The sequence below is a fragment of the Microtus pennsylvanicus genome, chromosome X (assembly GCF_037038515.1).
Source record: "Microtus pennsylvanicus isolate mMicPen1 chromosome X, mMicPen1.hap1, whole genome shotgun sequence".
NCBI classification, from domain to species: domain Eukaryota; kingdom Metazoa; phylum Chordata; class Mammalia; order Rodentia; family Cricetidae; genus Microtus; species Microtus pennsylvanicus.
Genome location: NC_134601.1, coordinates 91,565,671 through 91,587,300, shown reverse-complemented (window position 1 = coordinate 91,587,300; position 21,630 = coordinate 91,565,671). Strand labels below are relative to the sequence as shown.

The following is a 21,630-nucleotide window of genomic DNA, read 5'->3' as shown; positions in this document are numbered from 1 at the left end:
ACCGCAAGATCTCTGGCTGATCTGGGCGCTCACTAATTTTCTTGGCTGGATGGCCAAAGAGCGTCTTGGATCTACTTGTCGCTGTCCTGTCCTCAAGCACCTTCTTGCCAAGCTATTAGGGGATGATAGAATTCAAATTCAAGTCCTCATGCTTATCGGGCAACCATTTTACCGACGGATCCAACTCTCAAGCCCCTAAATCTTATTCTTTATTTTATTTATTTATTTAATTTAATTTATTTATTAAAGATTTCTGCCTCCTCCCCGCCTTCGCCTCCCATTTCCCTCCCCCTCCCCCGATCAAGTCCCCCTTCCTCATCAGCTCGAAGAGCAATCAGGGTTCCCTGACCTGTGGGAAGTCCACGGACCACCCACCTCCATCCAGGTCTAGGAAGGTGAGCATCCAAACTGCCTAGGCTCCCCCAAAGCCAGTATGTGCAGTAGGATCAAAAACCCATTGCCATTGTTCTTGAATTCTCAGTAGTCCTCATTGTCCGCTATGTCCTGTCCCTTGACTCTGATGTCTCCAGCTTTCTTGGACGCTGGGTCTAGAATGCTTCTGCACTGCATCTCCTCACAGTGGCCCTTGCCTTGCTTTACTGTTTGATGCCAGACTTGCCCAACCTTCCTTGAATGGTGGGAATTTACCTCATCTAAAACCTCAGATCTCTCTCTTCACGCTCCCTCTTTCTCCGTGGGGAGCCAATCTATATGTGGACAGCTAGACTTTATTCTCATGTCTTTTTCTCCAGAAAGACTGGCATAAGCCAGATCATATATAAGGAAATGGCTACATGGGGGGAAGAACAGAAGTATTGATCACGGGAAGAAGGAGTTGGTATACAAAGAGGAAGGAAACGAAGACGGATTTCCCTGCCTCTACTTTTTTTGACAATAGGGAGACTAGGTTAGGAAGTCCCAGTAACGTCCAGTTGCTTGACCACAGTCACCATCACCACTTTAACCAGTGTCTGTTTGGTGAAATGAGGATGTGGGGCTTTATTTCACTGGCTCTTTTTTTGTCCCTGATTTTAACCATCATTTTTTTCCTCACTTGTACTATTGCAATCTCTCCTCCCCTAGGACCAATCCCACCCATCTCCCTCAGACTCTTTATAATGACTGCCTTCACTCTTCTGCCTTCCCCCACCCTTCGGCACCCTCTCCCACTGCCCTTAAATTCCTATGCCTGCCTTGCCTTTCTAGTAGTTTGCTCAGCTCCTGCTACCAAAGTCTTCTGAAAGGTGCTGCTCTTCCTTGGGGCAGATGCTCAGGTTTTGTCAGAGGACGCTCTTTTTGCCCTCCCAGCACCTGTGTCAGTGAACTGTGGTATCAGAGACAGAAATGGAGGCATGTTGACTCATGGGTTCTGTTAAGGAGGAGATAGGACTGTTAGGTTCCTGAGTGCAAATGCCAGACTTTATGCAATCACGTCTTTTTTTTTTCCTTTTTTTTTTTCTGTGCAGGCTACTTCTTTCTCCTCCTTTTATAATGTTTGAATGGGAAAGGACCTTGCAAACCCAGTAGTTTGATCATTGTTACAGAAGGGGAAGGGACTTACCCAAGAGAGCGCAGAGGACACAGAGTGAGTTAACGGCAAAACTATGATTTGAAGCCCGGTGGGTGTTCTGGTTGCCTCCTTCAAATGACCTTTCCACTATTCTGCATTTGGGTCTCCATCATTGAGGTATATGATACGTTACCTCATAACACAATCCATGTTCCTGTAGTTGCCAGAACAGGAGTGTATATCTCATCTGAGACTTTTACCCTGATCAAAAAGTGAACGTGAGTCTGGTGTTGGGGTACATACCTGTAATCCCAGCACTAGGGTGGCAGAAGCAGGAGGCTCAAGTCAATGGCTTACTGCTATTACTCTGTGTTAAAAAACAAAACAAAACAAGGGAATGTGTAGAAATGGTGGCACACACCCGAAATCCAGTAGAGACAGTAGGATTATTACTTCTAGACTAACCTAAGATAATATAGTAGGATTGTGAGTTCAAGACTATCCTAAGCTACATAGTGAGTTTAGGTGCCAGCTCCGGTGACAAACAGATCAAATAAAACTAATCTGTTGGGGAAGGGCTAAAGAAAGGATCGGTGTACTAATCCCAGTTGAGACTGCGAATAGGAGGAAAGAAAGTGAACTTAGAAGACAGATATTTGGAAATGATCTCAGTTCTGAAGAACACGAGGCCCAAACAACGTAGAAGGAAATGTGCCAGGTGAACCGAGTCCTGAAGAAGGGAATGGAGTGTTGAGAAGGAGCTGAGGCAATTTAGTCCAGAGAAGTTTCCTGAGAACTCTGAGGAGCTGGGACAGCAGAGGCTTTGCTGTGTTCACAGGGAGCTTAGATGAAGCATGATTGGAAGTCACAGAGAAAGAGTTCAAACGTACACGGGGAACTTTGTAATCAGCAAGAAAGCTTAGGGAGGGAATAGACAGTTCTAACGGGCAACTGGTGACCCAACAGTGGTAACTCACAGTCAAGGGCTGCACCAGCAACTGTTAGGGTGTGGCCCCCCAGTAATGCTCTGGCTCAGACTGGAGGCGGAGTCTGATGGTGGAAACTTAAAGGGTTAGGGACAGTGAGAAAGGTGGGAGGGGGCAGAGTGGAATTGGGTGGGGCGTGGGAGTCCTTCCTGGGGCGTTTGGGACCCTGGCCTGTCCCCCCACGTGGCCAGAGTGGCTGCCCTGGGCTGGGCCGGGCTGGGCGGGGCGATGCCCGAAGTCGCGGGCAAGCGGGCGGGAGGGCGGGGAGAGGCGCGGAAGCCAGGCCACATAAAGGAGCAAGCGGCGCAACGGGGGCGGCTCTTTCCTGGGTGGGGTTTGTAAAGTCGTGGCCCGTTAGCAGGAAGCGGAGCAGTCGCCCTACACTAGAGTGGGACCCAATCTGAGCACCCGGCTCTCCCGAGTCCTTGCCGAAGTGTACTGCGCGCTCAAAACAGCCCGACAGTTTCTAGCCAAACTTCACCAACTCGTCCGCCTTTGCCGCCACCATGCCGAAGACGGTGAGTGCTGTGCAGGGGCACCGACTCTGTCGGTCCTGGGGGCTCCAGTTTGACCTTTGCAACTCTTTGCCTGGGGGCTTGCCTGGCCACAGGCCTCCCGGGGATGCCAGGCTGTCCCTCAAGGTCCTAAGAAGGAGAGGATAATGGGGTCCTGATTTGATCGCTCTAGATGGCGAGGGGGTGTCCGAACTAGACATGTGGTTAAGGAGGGGCCAACCTTTCTTAGGGTCCAGCTCCCCGCCTCTGGGATGAGGCAGTGGAAACTCGGGGTTGTTGGGCACTGGGACGAGACTCTACTTTGGAGAATATTTTCCCGGCCCAGGAATTGGCGCCTTTCAGAAGTAAGGCTACTACTGTCCCAGAAGAGCCCCATGGTAACAGAGAAGCAGGGAGGAGAGAGGAAGTTGCTCAGGGCGGATCCCGCACGCCCATCCACCTTTCCCACAGCCGCCTCCCTTCTTCTCGACTCCTGCTCTGTCCCCTTCCACCGCTCCTCCGCTCAAACTGCTTTCCCCAGGGAGATGAAGGGGATGTGGGGGGGGGGGGGTTCATCTGCTGGGTTACTTCCTTTTACCCAGGGGTGCAAACACTTCACTAGGCACAAGTCTGTGGAGGGGCCCACTCAACCTACTGGAAGAGAGGGCAGGTTTCTCTTCCTCTACGAAATCCCTGGTAGACACAGTGCCTCTCTATCCCCTCAGGGCTGTTGTGTGAGGTACGATTTTCTCCTGTGGGGGCCACACCTATCTAGTGTAGTGGTTGATTAGAGATCTGGTCTCCACCCCACTGGCTGTTGCTAGAAGAGCAGAAGCCTCCAGGGAGTGAGGCCTAGGGGGGCCGGATGCCCAGTAGGGAGGGGTGGGGGAGGGGTGTGCTTGACTAATGAGCTCTGCTTGCTTTTGTGCAAGTCACGCCAGGTCCTTGTTCATAAAGGCCCGATGACCGCTGTGACTTGAGTCTCTTAGGTGAAGGAGCTTGCTGGGCTGCTATGTTGTATGTTGCTAACCCATCCATCTTCCTGGGACTGCGTGAGCCTGGTGGAGCTCAGATAGTGACCAGGATGCTTAAGAAGGGATGAGGGCCCCTGGGAGGAGAGGAGAGTGGATAGCTAGGGGGAGGCCTTTGTGTCTCTACTGAGATTTGGCTTCCACCTTACTGCATTCCAGCTTCGCTGCTCTGTCGTTCTTGCCTTCATAGAGCTCGGTCCTTAAGAAGCACAAGTTGTTTTTTTTTCTAAATTTTTAATTTTTTTTGAGAGAGTCTCATGGTCTTATGTAAAATTATACTTGCGAAAGCCTATACATATGTGAAAATATACTTCGTTCTCGTACACTGCCCTCCTGCCATCTCCGTTACCCCCAGATCTCTGGCAGGTTCTTTTCCTCCCCTCAATCGTGCCTTCTATTTTCTTACCACATGTATTCCGTTGCTGGGCTTCTTGGTTTTGGCTCTTTTTGAAGCAGGATCTCGCCCTATAACTTAGGCTGGCCTGGGACTCCCCAATTAATGCAGATCGGTCCTGAATTTTTACTAGTCTTCCTGCCTCAGCCTCCACAGTGCTGAGATTACATGCTTGTAAACAAGACACCACACTCCTGGCTTGTTTTGATGGTGGTCTGATTTTAGCCCAGGCTGGTCTAGAACTCACTTTGTAGCCCGAGGTAGTCTTAAAATCTCTTGGAAGTCATCCTGCTCCACCCTCCCAATTGCAAGGATTATAGGTTTGAGCTGTCACCAATCTTGGCTGCTACTCCTTCTCTACTGTGTACTTAACCATTTACTTCTAAACTATGAAAGACACAGAACGGGAGTGTAAAATCAAATGCCTTTGTTTGTATTAGCCATGGTCAGTTTCACTGTTAGAGCCAATTTTTCCTAGCCAGGCCAGCCTGCATTAAATCTGTTGAAATGAGACTTTCTTGGACCATTGTCTGGTTGCTAGTTTTCTAAGTCTTGTCTTTGATGTTTATCGAGACAAGGTGCCACACTGCAGCACAGGCTGCCAACTCCTAGCTGTCTTGATGCAGTCCTAGGAATGCTAGGGTCATGGGCTTTCACAATATGGCCAGCCCATCTATCCCTTCTGGAGAGAAGGCAATTCTAAATTCACATGTCTTTCTTGGGACTTGGAGAGGTGGCTCGACAGTTAAGAGCTCACGCTGTTCAGCATTGGGTCTCAGTGCCCACATGGCAGCTTATAACTGTCTGTAACTCCAGTTCTAGGGTTTCTGACTCCCTCTCCTGGCCTCCTTGGGCATCAGGCACAAATATGGTGCACATACATACATGTGGCCCAAACACTCACGCACATAAAAGAAACCCCTTTCTTTTCTTTTTTCTTTCTTTTTTTTGAGGCAGGGTTTCTCTGGAGCTTTGGAGGCTGTCCTAGAACTAGCTCTTGTAGACCAGGCTGGCCTCGAACCCACAGCTATCACCTGCCTCTGCCTCCCAAGTGCTGGGATTAAAGGCGGGCACCACCACCATCCAGCTCTAAATCTTTCTTTTGAGAAGGCCTTTCCCTTTCACTCCCAACTTTAACTTAAAAAAAAAGTTCAAAGATTTTGGATACTCTTTTGGATTCTCTAAAAACAGATGGTGAATTTTCAGGGTCTTGAGGGTTTTTTTTTTATATTAAGCTTTATGATTTATTAAGTGCTACAATTTATTTATTTACTTAATTTACTTAACTGGTTTTATGAAACAAGGTCTCATATATGCCACGCTAGGCTTGAACTCTGATGCTTTTGCTTCCACTGCCCACCCAAGTGCTGGAATATGAGGCATATGCCATCATACTTGAACAATTACCAATTCCAATTTTTCCCATGGCATAGATGAAGACATTGAAACTCGCGGTCGGGGAGGACCCACCACGAGTGATACAGCGTACCAACAGGAAGGCTCCAACTTGAGTCTAGGTCTTCAGCGGTCAGACTTGGAAAATCCCGTTTGGTTTACGGGGATTCTAGCTTTAGAGCATCAGCCAGCCAGGGAAAAGGTGCTCAGTGGTCGTTTGATGCTATCCTCCAGAATAGCAATCGCGGAGCCCAGCTCCTTGAAGTATTCGAAAATGTCTGGGTCTGCATTCAGCTAAACTTTAACAGGGGCTAAGAACTGTTTATTTTCCTGCCATTCCTAGCATTGCTTGAGCCACTGAAGTGGCACTAAAGTGGTACTTGGTGAATAGGGGCAGAATTTCAGGCTTCTAACCCTTGAACCAGCCCTGCCTGGACACTCGAGGGTGGGGCGAAGGATCAGGAATGAAGATTGTGTGAGAGGCTTCTGCCTCTATCCACTGCCCCACTTCCCAATATGTCTCTTGTTTTTGGAGACAGGTTCTTGCTCTGTAGCCCTGGGCGGCCTATAGGTTGGTTTTTAACCCACAGCGGTCTTCTGGACTCTGCCTCCCAACTGCTGGAATTACAGGTGTGAACTGAGGCTGTTTTGTTTATTTTGAGAGTCTCGACAGTGCAGCCCAAGTTGGCCTTGATTCCAGGCCGTCCTACTTTCCTGCCTCTTGAATGGTGGAATTATATAGTCTCTCCCACATTAAAACATTATTTAACTTATTTGCATTGTTATTGTTATTGGTATGTGTGTGTGTGTGTGTACGTGTGTGTACAAATGGAGATTAAAGGGCAAGTTTCAGGAGTCAGTTCTCTCCACTCTGGGATCTGGGAATTAAACTCAAATTATTAGCTTTGGCCGGTAAATGGTTTACCCTTTAAACAGTCGGGGAAGCCACTTGCTTTGTATTGTTTGTGACAGGGTCTTATGTTGCCCAGCTCGCATTTGAACTATATATATATATATATATATATATATATATATATATATATGTATGTATGTATAGCCAAGGATGACCTTGACCTCTATCCTCCCACCTCCGCCTCCCGTGTGAGTGTTACAGTGTCCAGCTTTTCTCCCACTTTTTGATTTTCCAATTTTTGAACCCTTTGTGAATGTGTAGGTGGTGGAGAACAGAACAGGAACCAGCTTGGGGATTTCATCTATGACAGACCTCTTGCACAGGGAAGGAAAAGTCAAGGCATAAAATAGTCTTTACTTTCATGTTAATCTTGGGGGAAAGGTTGCTCTGTGGATCAGTGATAGGGTGGTATTGACTGTTGCATTATTTTCTAACTGCCTCTATGGCAGCCTGTAAGGATAGTGTTGCCAGGCATGGTAGCTCATGCTAGTAATGGTAGTACTTGGGAGGCAGAAAGATTGTAGTGAGTTTTAGACCAGCTTAAGTGTTATAGAGTGAGGGTGTCTAAAATCTCCCCCACAAAAGGTGGTGTCTTTGGTCTGCTTTTATCATCCAACTGCTTTGCTAGGTTGTGGAAGTGGAAGGGACATTTAGAGGTCTTTCCCCATGCTTCCAAATCTAATTCTCTATGGATGAGAAGTGATGACAGCTACAATTATTCTGAACTCTGGTCTAATAGTGTTGCTTGGCAACAGTCTTTCTTAGGTCCCATTGTATATTCCTGGGAGTCCACCCCCACCCCCACTGGAATTTCTAGATGCAGATCCCTGGAGGGGGAGATCTGGCTACCAACAGTACTATCAGGGTTGGGCTTTTCATGGCTACACTGGCTCTGATCTTCGAAGATAGATCCGACTGGGATCTTTGAAAGATAGAATTGAGTTTATCATGTGCTTCTTCCCTAACTCCCAATCTTTTCTCTCTGCTAACCCCACCTCATTCTTCTGTCCCGAAAGAGGGAAAACAAGCAAGCAAGCAGTACAAAAGTGGTCTTTTGGGGGTCTGTCCGTTGGTCAGGTCATGATGGGGATAAATGACCGACTTTGCTGTTCATCCCTCTTACTTCATGCTTGATTGAGCTGAAAAGCTTCTCAATTCCCAGTTCTATTTATGGTATCTATTTGTGGTAGAAGAACCCTTAGTTTGGAGGGTTAGCTCAGCAGTTTGGATGGCGGGTGTTGGGAAATAGAAAGTAAAACTGAGCTTAGAATATTTGTTCTCCTTCTATAGAAGACGAGGTGTTCTTTGATTTTTAAAGATTTAGTGTGTGTTATTTACATTTGAACAAATAAAAACGTTGCTTGAAGTCGGGTGGTGCTGCTGCATGCTTTTAATCCCAGGACTCTGAAGACAGAGGCAGGCTCATCTCTGAATTCAAGGGCAGCCTGGTGTACAGTGTGAGTTTCAGGACAGCCAGAGGTACACAGAGAGACCCTGTCTCAAAAAACAAACAAACAAACAAACAAACAAAAACCAAAAAAGAAAAAGAAAAAGTGTTTCTAGGACCTTTAAAGTTCTGTGAATGTATAGATACCTGTATAGTTTAGAATAACTGAAATTCTAAATCTTGACTGATTCTGTTTACAGAATTAAGCAGATATCTTTTTAAAAATTGGTTTTTGAAACCCAAAGTTCCTGTTGGTTCATAATTGACCTGAAATGTATGAGAATCTTCAGACTCAGCCTCCTAAAAGTATCTCAAGTTGTCATATTAAGCAGAAGACTAAGGAAGATTCTACTTGTCTCATTTTCCTTAACGTTTGTTAAATCTGCAGGTATATATGACAGAGTTAGTGTAAGTTAATTGTGCTTATCAGTGTTGTTTCACAGCAGCAAAGATCGAATGAAACTAAGGGAAATAAAGTTCTGAATGATGAAGAAAGTCTGGGCGTGGTGGTACAGGCTTGCAATCCCAGCACTTGGGAAGTACAGGCAGGATCATCAGGAGTTCGGGGATATTCCCATCAAATAGAGAGCTTGGATACAGCTTAAGCAACATGAGACATTGTCTCACAACACAACAGAAGAGTTACTCACAGTGGGCCATTAGCTGATTTCTTTCTGTCGGCTCTCAATATCTCTTCCAGTTTATCATAAGGGACCTGTACCAATAAGAGGTAACTATAGGTCCCCTTCTAATACTGATTTTCTTGACAGCCTTCATGGTCCAGTGGTGTAGCCTTGGCTTTCCTGATTTCACATGCATTCTTTCAGACAGTCTGTAGGATTTGAGTGTCTTTGCTGTGCAGAGGGTACTGGGAATGCAGAGTTGATAGTGCTTGCCAAAAGCTATAATCTTGTCTTCCTATGCTTTGCAGTATTGTTTGTTGAGGACCAGTTCAGAATGTGGAGTTTCTTTCTGGTTCACTTCAATAGATCCTGCCAATATTACTGGCATGATTACTCTTGGCTAGTTCTCTGTTGAGTCTTAAGGTTTGGGCCGCTTTGTATTTTTCCTTACTAGGCAAGAAAGAAACCAAATGACCCTACATTGTGAAGGTGGTGAGTTTATTGAAGAGCTCTCGAAAAACAGGAAAAGCTTTAGAAGAGTAGGGTGTGGTGGCTTATGCCTGTAATTGCAGCACTCAGGAGACTGAGGCAGGAAGATGCAGTGAGACTGAGGTCAGTCTAGGCTATGTAGTGAGTTCAATGTCAGCCTGAATAACAGCAAAACCCTGTCTTCATAAAGAAACAAATAAAACCTTTGTAGGTTTCCTGACTTCTTCTCTCACATTGTATAGTGATCATAGATTTCCTAGAGTCTCACTGAAACATTAGGAAGATACTAGGTTCCTTTTTGCAGGGAGAGAAAGCTATATTGAGACAGATTTCACATAGCCCAGGCTTGCCTTGAACTTGTGTAGAGGAGGATGTTTCTACTGCTTCCATCTCTAAGTATTGAGATTACAGGCATGTGCCACCACAACTGACTGGAAGCTATGAAGCTCTATCTCAAACTTATTTCTAAATATGGTTGAGTAGTTAGAGATATTGGTAGATATTAAGAAGATGGTGAAGATAAAGCATTCTAAGGTATATATATTACCAATGAGCTGAAGACTGAGTACTATGGGGTACAGCATTTCAAATAAATGCATCTGCACTTGGAACATCCCAGAGCTTCCTCAGCCCTAAGATCCACTTAATCTAGTTTTTTTTTTTTTGAATCAGGGTTTCTCGCAAGAGTATGTTGAGTTACAGAAAATCTGAGCTGGCTTTCTAGTTCAACCTTTGTATTTTTAATGAGGACACTGAAACCCTCAATAAGGAAGAGATTTGAGTGGGTTGATTCTAGGTCCGGGACATCTTGCCTGATGCCACTATCAAGGAGGATGTTTAGTGTTTTCTGACTCAGCTGGGGGTGACTTGACCATCATGTTAGTGACTGTACAGCAGTCCCCAGGGACTCTTAAAAATGGCCATAGTCACGTCCTGGACTTTACTTGGGAACTCCGTAGCACTTCCCAGATAGCTGTTTTATCTTGACTGGGAAGGGCTGGTAGGAGACAGATGGTTGAAGGTACCTGGTGAGAGGATATTTTCCCGTTTTCCTGCTCGGGATAAGGCCTTCTTGTCCTAAAAGCCACATTTTTCTTTGAAAGAGGATTTTGAGTCCAGGTTGAACTTGATCTAGTTATGTAGCTGAGGGTGACCTTTTGAATTCTGCTTCCACCTCTCCAACTGCTGGATTACAGATGATCACTACCATGACTGAGTTTTTTGAATCCCTTAAAATTATTTATTTATGTACATGTATCTCCCTCTCTTCTTTTCCCCTTCCTCCCCAATCTGTGTGTGCGCACCCACCACCTATGTGTGGCGTTGTCTATGGCATGTATGAAGGTCAGAGGACAAGTTCCAAGAGTCAGTTTTCTCCTTCCACCAATTTGAACTCAGGTCATTAGGCATAGTAGCCCTTTTACTGGCTGAGACAACTCACTGCCCTCGTATTTGTTTCTTGTTTTGAAATAGATCTCATGAGCCCTGGTTGGCTTTGCACTTGGCTATGTAATCAAGCCTGAATTTGAACTTCTGACCTTCTTATCTCTATCTCCCAAGTGTTGGGAGTATGGACTTGTACCTCCATGCCTATTAATCTCTGACCTCTTTGAATTCAACCTTCCTCTGTCTCTTGTATTATAAGAATACTATAGTATTTGTCTTTCTAATTTGAGGCTGTAGCAACTCTTTCAGTATAGTCTAGAGTCAGCTGATCTCAGCTCTCAATACTCACTTTTGGGTGTTTTACTAGTGAGTCAAGTCTGGGGAAGGTAGTTAGCCAGAAAATGACATTTTAGGCTTTCTTAGAAAGGATGTAGGATTAACAAGTACCAACTCTAGAACTAGACTGTTTGGACTTATTCCAGCTATGTGACCAATGAGGTGTTCCTAACATGCACAAAGCCCTGGGTTTCATCTCAGAACTAAAAGGAAAAGGAGCAAAGTAATGACCCCAGCTATAACTCATTAGTTTCATGTGTGCATACACTGAAATACACATGTGTGCAGGCACACCTACATGCATATATGATGAAAAATGCTTCCTTCCTTCATGCTTCTGTTTGAATTAAGTCGAGAAATAGAACTCCCTGAAGACTTTTCTCTTCTCCCGTTGGCTTTGTTGTGAGAGGAGATGTTGGGGGGAAGTGGAGGGATGAGTTCTCAGCTTGTGATTGTGACAGATGGAGGAGTACGATACGATACTTGCTGACCAGAGCCTACCTACGGCATGGGCACCTTGGATTCTGAGACTACGATTTGGGGATAATTTTTTGAGTACTGTTCTTTGGGTATACCTGGCAACAGAAATTGCAGATTTAATTTGATATAAAATTTGTGTGACTGATGAAAATTTGTATGGTACTGATTGAGGCAAATTATGGGAAGAGTTGAGGTTTGAGCATTTGGACAAAGTAGAGTCCTGAAAAATTATATCTTGATTGTGTATTTGGGAGATAATAGGAGCCAACACCTGTGAGAGAAAATAAAGCTTCTCTATGGGGCATGGCCAGCATTTCTTCTCTTTAGTTCTGGTCTCCTTTAGAAAGATGGATGAAGCCTCATTCTTACTATTTGTATGAGGTAGGGTTTTACCATGTAGGTCAGTGTGGCTTCAAACTCACAGAGATCTACCTTCTTTTGCTTTCTGAATTCTGAGATTAAAGGCATGTGCTACCAAGCTTGGAAAAGCCATGTTATTCTTAAGATAGTTGAAGTGGTTTCTTCTCTTGTCATTTTGTTCTAATCCACCCCCATCTCTGGGTCCAGGCCTTTTTCACAAATCTTAGGCAGATTTAAGTACATCTAAAGGCTCTTTTTTTGATGGTTATACTCTTTAGTTAGTCTGTGAGATGGGGTTGGAGGTGTCAAGGGGAAATTCAGTATGATTGTCGTTAGTTAAGTTGCATACGTCTTTGCTATCTTCAAGGGTTTAGAATAAGCTAAACACCTAAAATCATCATAATAGACACTTATGAGGAGTCTGACAAACCTATAAGTGTTTTACTAAAACTAAAAATTACATGGCCGTTTTGTCTTGGATTTGTTCTCTCTGCAGCATGAAAATATCAGCAACTTCAGAGAGATGCAAAGGTAGAACTTCCTCCCCAATGTCCTTTATTGTCCTTGGTCGCTGGGGGCATGGGGAATCTAGCATGTACCCAGGAAGAATATCGGCCATTTGGCTTCAGGGTTACTTTACTTCTCTTCTTTGGGTCCTCGGGGGGTGCTCATGAAGCGTTTGAGGTGGCTCTGAGAACTCTTTTGTCTATTTGTCTTCCTGCAATAACCTAGGCATTTTCTTATGATTGGGAGTTTGCTTCCTGGCCAAAGGCCAGTTGCCAGAGGAAACCAGTGACTAAAGGCTTCCTCCCTGTGATGTCACCTTCTGGAACCATTCCTCACGATTCCCTACGAATCAAGTGACCTTATTTGGCTATTTTTGCCCCCCTCAAATACCCATCTCACCTCACTTAATCTCCTGTTCTTCATAGCAGCGACTGCCTTCTTCAAGTTTTCGCAACTCTACCTGTAAACTGTTCTCCTTAGGTAGAGCCCTGAGAGGAGGAGGAGGAGGAGGAGGAGGAGGAGGAGGAGGAGGAGGAGGAGGAGGAGGAGGAGGAGGAATGAAACGTGAGGAGGATGAGAGAGCAGGTTCTGGAATGCCTGTGATTTCTCCACCCTGCTTGCTTATCTTTTCTTGCCCTCTTGTTCCTGCATAGTTACCCCTCTTTAGTTTCTTACCAAGATTTCTGACTGCTTAAGTGTGGTCTTGCTTGGCCTGAGAAGGCATAGAGGGTGGGGTCGGGCTCGAGCTCTCAGCATCTGAAAGTATTCTTTTGGAGTAGGGAAAGCCTTCCAATTAATAAGGCCAAGTCTTCGCATGTGCCTGTCGTATGCCTAGGTTTCATTTGGCTTTCTTGAGCTGAGTCAAAGGTCCATCTGCCTCCTTTCCCCAGTCCTCAGACTAGGTTAGAAGAGTCAAGCTTTGGCTGCAGAATGCTTCAGGCTCTTATCTCATTGTCTTTTCTTTCCCACTTTAAATTTCCTTTTCAGATGATTTTAGTTTATTATGTGTTTAAATGTTTTGCCTGCCTGTATGTCTGTGCACTGCTTGCATGCCTGATGCTTAAGGAGGTCAGAAGAGAACACCAGAGACCTTGGAACTGGAGTTAAGTATGGTTGTGAACCACCATGTGGGTGCTGGAAACTGAGCCCTGATCCCCTGTGAGAACAGCAAGTGACGGCTAAGAATCTCTCCAGTGCTGTGCTCCCCCTGTTTCCTGCTTTATAGTAGAAATTGTGCAGTGGAAGCAGTAGTAGGCTGAATCAGGATATCTGGGTGACCTTGGACAAATATTTTCATGAACCATAATTTCTTTATGTTTGAGACAGATCTTCTGATAATGTGTTTACTCTTAAAGAGAATAGAAAGATGATATTTGTGTAGCGACAGAGAACAGTGAGTGTTTGAAGTTGTCCTATCCCCTATTAACGTGACTTTGAGGATGTTTTCTCCCCCAGGTATCAGCATGTGAACATTCATTTCAGGAACTCTACTGTGGGGACAGTGACTTTGCGAAACAGCTCTAGACAGTGCGCCTTGGGAAGGACCTTTCTGTCCACCCTGACGACTAGAGTGGCTGGCTAGTTTTGGTTACAGAGAGAATCGAAGACCACTGGAACAGCCATACTTCTCTCAAGAAGGGGATGACCAGGAAACAAGCCAAAACTGATTGCGAATGAGATTTCCCCTCTCTTTATACAAGAGCCTTTTTGGGGCTATGGGGTTACTTTTATTTTGAGCCTTGCATTACTAAGATTTCCTCTTCTCTGAGTCACTGGTGTCTCTCTGCTGCTCTTGTAGAGGGAGAACTTCATGTGTGGCATTAGGTGGAAAGAAGAAGAATTTCTAGGCAGGGAGTATTTTCCCCACATACTCCCCATGCTTGGTGTTGTGCTTTCAGCTGACCCCGCATTCTGTGAATATTGTTAGGCCTATACACCAAAGGTGATGAAATCATGAATTTGTTGTGAGGGCATGTTCCACTGATAGAACATAAGAAAGGACATGCTTCTACTTCCTCCCTAGCGTCTCTGTCTTTGGCCCAGTACTTGCCTGTGAAACCCGCCTTGCATCTTAGCCATTTAGAAAGTGGCCCTGAACATGAACCTCGTGGGTTCTGAAGTACTGGTAACTGTCTTCCTTTTAGGAACAATTTTCTTAGGCAGTTTGCCTAGAGATGACTTACTTGTGTAAGGCTTTGTAATGCTGTTTGGAAGAAGTTTCTTTCCCAGCATTGAGCTGGAATGGTTTCTGGGTCGCAAAGGCAGTTCATTTCTTCTGCTTTGTTGGCAGCTCCTCACTCTTCCATGGTTCCCATATGGGATCTACCAGTTGCAAGTGGTAGATCAAAATGGCTTTTGGTGAGAGACCATAGGCAAGCAGGTCACTAAGGAAAGTAATGTGTAGTTAACCAGGAGAAGAATGGGCGTATTTTTCTATTTCTTTTTGTAAAATATCCCATGGCATATGAAAATATTTAGCTTACACAGAGAACAATCCTTCCAAAACCAACTTTAACATACTAGTTCTTATTTAGATTTCTTGTCATATGTTACATTCATACCTTAGTTTTTCTATGGCACATTGATTTGAACATAAGAACTCCTATTTCTTTACCCATCACTGAAAAATGATTGGGTAGATGCACATTTAGGATTATTTTTCTCAGTATTTCATCAATATTCTTAATATTCCAAGCTGGCCTGTAATTTACTGTGTTGTCCAAACTGGCCTTGAACTTCGGGAAATTGTCCTGCCTTGGGTCCTGAAGTGCTGGGAATATAGATGAACATCACCACTCCTGGTCACTTTTTTTTTTAACAGTGGGCATTTTTTAGGGTTGGGGTTGTAGCACAATTGGTTGAGTGTTTGCTTTGCATGCAATAAGCCCTGGGTTTGATCCCTAGTGCTGTGTAAGCTGTGAGTTTGATCCCAAGCACTGTATAAGATGGGCAGTGGCTATATGCTGTAATCCCCAGTCATTTGGGTGGTGCAGGGCCAAGGACTGAGTGTAAGATCATCCTTTGCTTCAGAGCGACTCTTAGGCTAACTTAAGGTACATGACACCTGAACTCAAAAAAAGAACATTTTAATGGCTTTATAAAATTCCATCCAATGGCTATGTGTTTCTGTAGATGTGTTGAGTTTCCATTTTTTTTACTTCAGTAAACTTGTAGATTTAAAAGCTTCTAGCTTAGCCTATAGCTCAGACTTGTCCCATTAGCTCTTATAACTTAATCCATTTATATTAATCTATGTTCTGCCTCGTGTCTTCTTACCCCTCTTCCATCTTGTACTTCCTGTTTCCTCTCTGTGCCCCCTGGTGTCTCTCCTGCTCCTCTCTGTGTCTTCTGCTGTTTCTCCTGCTCCTAGATTCATTTCCTTGTCTCTCTCTACCTGGAAGTCCTGCCTAACCTCTTCCCGCCTAGCTAATTAGCCATTCAGCTCTTTTTAAAAACCATTCAGGTGTCTTGGCAAAGATACATCTTCACAGTACAAAAAAGATTATTCCATAACACAAAATTTTTCTTTTCTGTTTGATATAGTATCTCTTCCTGTCAGTCCATTGTAGCCTACGCTCAATGTGTAGCCAAAGATCCAAGGATGACCCTGAGCTCTTTATCCTCCTGTCTCCATCTACCAAGTGCAGGGTTACATGCCTGTACCACCTTACTCATAAGTCTCTATGCCCAACTTGTGTTTGAAATAGGATGCCACTTTGTAGCCCAAGGTGGCCTAAAATGCAGTGTAGCCCTGGTTGATCATTTTCTTGCCTTAGGTTCTTCAATAGTAAAATTTCAGGTATGTGCTACTGTACTCAGCATGGGCAAACCTTTTGAAAGGTTTTAAGTCAGCAGTAGACATAGAGAGGGAGAAAGAGCAGAAGTTTATGTAAGGGATCCTGCATGACACATGGGAGGTACTGGTAATAGACGAAAGACTTTCCTCCCCCCCCCCTCTCTCTCTGTCTCTCTCTCTCTCTGTGGTATGATGTTCTATTAGCAGCTATAATGAAGAAGGACCTGAGTCAGTGCATAGAAAGCCAAACTTATTTTTGTAACCAATCACTTATTTTCTTTTAAAAGGCACTCTGTTCTTTATTCACTTGTGCTTGTTCAATGCTCCACTCCACCATGATTTTGTTGTTGTTTTGGTCTTTGGTATTTGCTCGTTTGTTCATTCATTCATTCATTCATTCATTCGTTCGTTCGTTCGTTCATTCGTTCATTCATTCACTTATTGGTTTATTGAGACAGAGTTTCAGTCTATCACCCGGGATGGCCTGGAACCATTAGGTGTAACAGGATATTGGCTTCATACAAGTTACCCTCTTGCCTCAGCCTCCCAAGTACTGGGCTTGTAGATAGGAATCACCATGTCCTGTTACTAAGAGGCCTCTTAAAGGGCTGTCACTTGTGTGACTCCTATCCTAACCCTTTCCGAGTGCAGAGATGCTGCTGCTTTCCTGAGGCCCTCATGGGACCCTCATAGTCTAGTTTCTTTTTATAAGGATGTATTTGTAACATAGTTCCATCTAGCCCAGCATGGCCCTGCTCAAGAATGACTCAAGATGGGAGGTGCTCTCTTTAGCAGCAGGTGAGTGTGCTAGAGAAGGGTCCTTCACGCTCGTTTAGATAAAGGTAGAAGGATTTGTAGAAGCTGCAGTGAAACTGGGACCCTTCCAGGTCTCCTCACCCCAGGATTCTTAGAACAGTGTTAAGAAGCCTGCTCATCCCAGTTGTGATGGGCCAACAGTTTAGGGGGGAACGATCCAAGCTGAGTTCAAGGTCTTTGGGGGATAGATACTCTTTTTTTCTTTTTTTTCCACTAGGGTAGCATGTATCTTTGCCCGACCCAGAAATCTGTATGTAACTAAGGATAGCCTTGAATTCCTGATCCTCCTGCCTCGTTCAGCCAAGTTTTGGAATTACAGGCATGTGCCACTACATCTGGTTCATGCAGTGCTGGGGATTTCACCAAAGGCTCTGTGTGTGCTAGGCAAGTACTCTGTCAATTGAGCTACGTCCCTTAGCTCTGGGTAGACATTCCTGCTACAGCATGCTTTTTGTCCTTACCATATTCTACACATAGCTTTTTGCTGCTCTTTTATTTATTTGCAAGCCTGGACTTTACCCTAGGATTTGTGTCTTGTAAAGAAGCACATGATTTTAATCCATGAATAATATCTTGGTCAACTGTAAAACACCACGGGAAGGGTCTTGTTCAAAGACTAATAGTAGGGCCGGGGCTCTAGCTCAGTAGAGTGCTGGGTTTGATTCCTAGCACTGCATAAATCATGTGTGGTGGTATACCCATAGAGTGTTAGCATGCAGGTGGTGGATGCAGGAGGATCAGAAGTTCAAGGTCATATACAATTGAGTTTGAGAGCAGTTATGATAGGTGAGACCCCGTCACAAAACAGGGTCAGAAAAGTCAAGTCAGGCAGTTAAGTCAGCTGCAGCGGAAGTGTTTTTGAAGTTGAGACCACTCTCAGGATTACATTCTTCATACTGTATTAGCTGAAACCTCTAGACCAGCTGTTCTTAACCTCCCTAGTGCTTTACCCTTTAATAGTTCCTCATGTTGTGGTGACCCCCAGCCATAAAATTACTTTCATTGCCACTTCATAAATGTAATCTTTGTAATATAAATGTTATGAATCGTAGTGTAAATAAATATGTGATAATGCAGGATATCTGATATGTGATCCCAAAGAGGTCGATACCTAGAGATTAAGAACCGCTACACTAGAGTGTAAGCTGAAGCCACTTGAGCGAGATTGGTTCTCGCTATCCATTATATAGCTCTATAGCATAGTGCCTGGCACAAAATCGGTACTCAAGAAATGTTTGTTGACTAGATACATTTAGCATTCATTAAACAGATATGCCAGCAAGCCAAGCAGCTCCACAGTGTGCTGGAAAGCACCTAACATAGATGTCTTTGGGTCCTGGCAGAGTGGCGTGTAATAGTGCCAAGGCATGGAAAAGCAGTGTCCTTGCTGTGTTCCTCACAGTGCCCATTTATCTGGGAGTATTCAGCCTGATTACAGTTAATTTCCACTGCCCCTTTCCATGTCTTCACACAGCAGTTTTCCTGCCAAGGGGGAATATTGAAATAAGAGCATTTAGTGGATTCTAATAGGCAGCTGTGTGAGCAGTTCAATCTGCCTTTGTGGAGCAGCCTAGAATTTGGCTGTAGAGTACATATTTGAGGCATTACCTAGTGTAAATTTTTTTTGGTATGTGTAGTGCTCATTATGGCACAGCCAGTAGGCAGGACTGAATTATGTAATCAAATCTGAAGAAGTTAGGGCAGAGCCAGGCATAGATGGGTTGGATAACTGGGAAACCCAGGAGATCATCTTGGAGGTCCCAACGGCGATTGCTGCCTGAGAGCTCAGCGCTGCTTATCTTTGCAGAGCTGGGCATGTTTTGTCAAAGTCGGATTCTTTTATGGGAAGCAGAGAGGTTTTTTCCCCCACTCAATTCTGAGATAAAGATATGGATATCATTGGGAAGGTCTAGTATTCTGTTTGGTAGGTAAGGGTACATGTTATAAAATAGAGCCTCTGAAGGTTATCTTCTTTTGTTCTGTTTTATTTTGTTTTTGAGATGGAATCTCACTAAGCAGGTGTTGTATGGCCCAAGACTTGGAATGCAGACCAGGCTAGTTTTGGACTCACAGAGATCTGTCCGCTTCTGTTTCCCAAGGACTAGAATTAAAGGCACGTGTGACCACACCCAACAGTTAGTTACCTTATTAAGAGACCTTTCCCATTTGAATTTAAGGGAATTTTCCCATCTCTTTTGCAGTTCTGAGCTAGACATTGTGCCAAGAATATTAATAGACATAGACTATAGGATAGATTTAAATGTACATTGTCTTTATTTTATAGTTTCAGACTTGACTTTTTGGCAGTATTAGGAATTCAACCTAGGGCATCGTATATGCCAGTCAAGCACTCTGTTTCTCAACTGCATTCCTAGCACTCTTTCTGGTCCTTGTTTTTATTTTATTATATACTACTCTTAAGATAGTTCGTGTAGGCCAGGTTGGCCTTAAACTTGCTGTATTGCTGAGAATGACTTTGAATTTATGATCCTCCTGTTTCTGCTTCCGGAGTTCTGATATTACATGCCTGATGTATACTTGTTATTTTGAGAGGCCTCACTAATTAAACTTAAACTCTCTCAGTAGGTCAAGCAGGCCTTGAACTTGAAATTCTACTGTTTTAGCCCACCCACTGAGTAGCTAGGATTACAGGCACAGCTGTGAACTTGTTTATTCATTAATTTCTTTTCTGTTTATTTGTTTATTTTTGAGGCAGGGTCTTTCTATGTAGCCCCGCCTGTCCTGAAATTCTCACTGTAGACCAAGTTAGTCTCAAACTCATAGATATCCATCTGCCTCTGCCTCCCAAGTGCTGAAATTAAAGGTGTGTGCTACCATTGTTTTTGTTATGAAATGATTACATTATTTGCTTTGATGAAAAAACACAAACAACAAACCTAGGGCCAGGCATGGTGATGTACATCTGATCTGTAAATAGAGCACTGCACAGGCAGAAGGATTATGAGTTGAGAACAGACTAGTTTACATAGTGAATTCCAGACCAATGAAGGCCACTTTGCCAGACCCTCTGTCTTAGTTTGGGTTTTTATTGCTGTGAAGAGGCACTTTGACCACAACTACTCTTACAAAGGAAAACATTTAATTGAGGGAAGCTTAAAATTCAGAGGTTTAGTCTGTTATTGTCATGGCAGGAAGAATGATGGAGTGCAAGCAGCTACCTCTGCTGGAGAGTTAGCTAACCTACATCTTCATCCTCAGATAGTAGGAAGAGAAAGTGACACTGGGCTTGGCTCCAGCATTTGAAACCTCAAAGCCCACCCCCAATGACACACTTCCTCCAACAAGGCCACACCTCCCAATAGTACCACTCCCTATGAACCTGTGGGAGCCATTTACATTTAAACCATCATACCCTCACAATCAAACAAACAAATAAAAAGAAAGACAAAATTGAAAAAAAAGGTGAATTCTGTCTTCTGTGTCTGACTACTCTTCTGAGAGGACCACTTTTAACCAATATAAATGTAGACTCGACCTTTCATTTATTTTTTTCCCTTCTTTGTTTTTCTATTGAGTTGAAGTCTCTACATAAAGCTCAGACTGACCTTGAACTTTGAACTTTTCATCCTTCTACCTTAACTTCCACTTAATGGATTACAGGTGTGTGCTGCCATATCCTGCAAATGTAGACTATTTTAAATACATTCTTATGAATGAACCTTTAAGCATGCATGTTGCACTAACTAATCTGTGTTGTTTTGAAACTTGCTTTGCTTCCATAGAGCTATGGGGAAAACTGCATAGGTATAGGGTAGTTATCTTGCCAAATCAGGTTTTAAAATTTTGAATGGGCATATTAATAAACAAATTAAGAAATAGGTGAAACTTAGCGCATATAAAGAGTGCATATGTTTTCTCTTCATTTCTTTTTAAAATATTTGATTAAAAAATTATGTGTTTCACTGGGTGGTGGTGACACATGCCTTTAATCCCAGCACTTGGGAAGCAGAGGCAGGAAGATCTTTGTGAGTTTGAGGCCAGCCTGGTTTATAGCATGAGTTCCAGGACAGCCAGGGCTGTTAAACAGAGAAACTCTGCCTCGAAAAGCCAAAAAAAAAAGTGTGTCTCTGTGTGGGTATGTGCGAGTGAGTGCAAATGACTTTGCAGTCCAGAAAAGGGCATTGGATACCCTATAGCTGGAGTTACAGGTGGTTGCAAGGTATCCAACATGTTTGCTGGGAACCAAACTCAGGTCCTCTGGAACAGTAGTGTGTACTTTTTAAACTGCTTAGCCATCTCTCCCGCCCCTGCCCTCATCTTTTCTTTTTGAGACAACATCTGTAGTGATATTTCAATTGTATTTTAATAAATAAAGCTTGCCTCATGTTCAGAAAAGCAAAACAGCCAGCCACTCGCTCTTATCTCTACCTCAGTCCAAAATGGCAATCCTGCCTCTAGTAATCTCAGAATGAGACTGTGAGTGAGAGCTGTCTCCTCCCGTTTTACATTCCTCTCTGGTGCTGGGATTAAAGGCATGTTCCACTACCACCCGGTTTTTGTGACAAACTAATGTGGCTACTGGGATTAAAGGTGTGTGTCACCACTGCCTGGACTGTAAGGCTGACCAGTGGGGCTGTTTTACTCTGATATTCAGGCAATCTTTATTTTAAATACAAATGAAATGTCACTACAAACATCTCAACATA

General features: G+C 44.0%; 1 protein-coding gene across 1 annotated transcript in view; it reads left to right on the top strand.

Moving 5' to 3' along the window:
* Nucleotides 1-2,760: 2,760 nt before the first annotated feature.
* The window catches only part of Msn (moesin), a 69,313-nt gene continuing 50,443 nt past the window's right edge, over nucleotides 2,761-21,630 (top strand). The window contains exon 1 of the mRNA XM_075956655.1: nucleotides 2,761-3,014. Coding sequence (XP_075812770.1) covers nucleotides 3,003-3,014 — 12 coding nt within the window. The 5' untranslated portion in view covers nucleotides 2,761-3,002. The remainder of the gene's footprint in view (nucleotides 3,015-21,630) is intronic.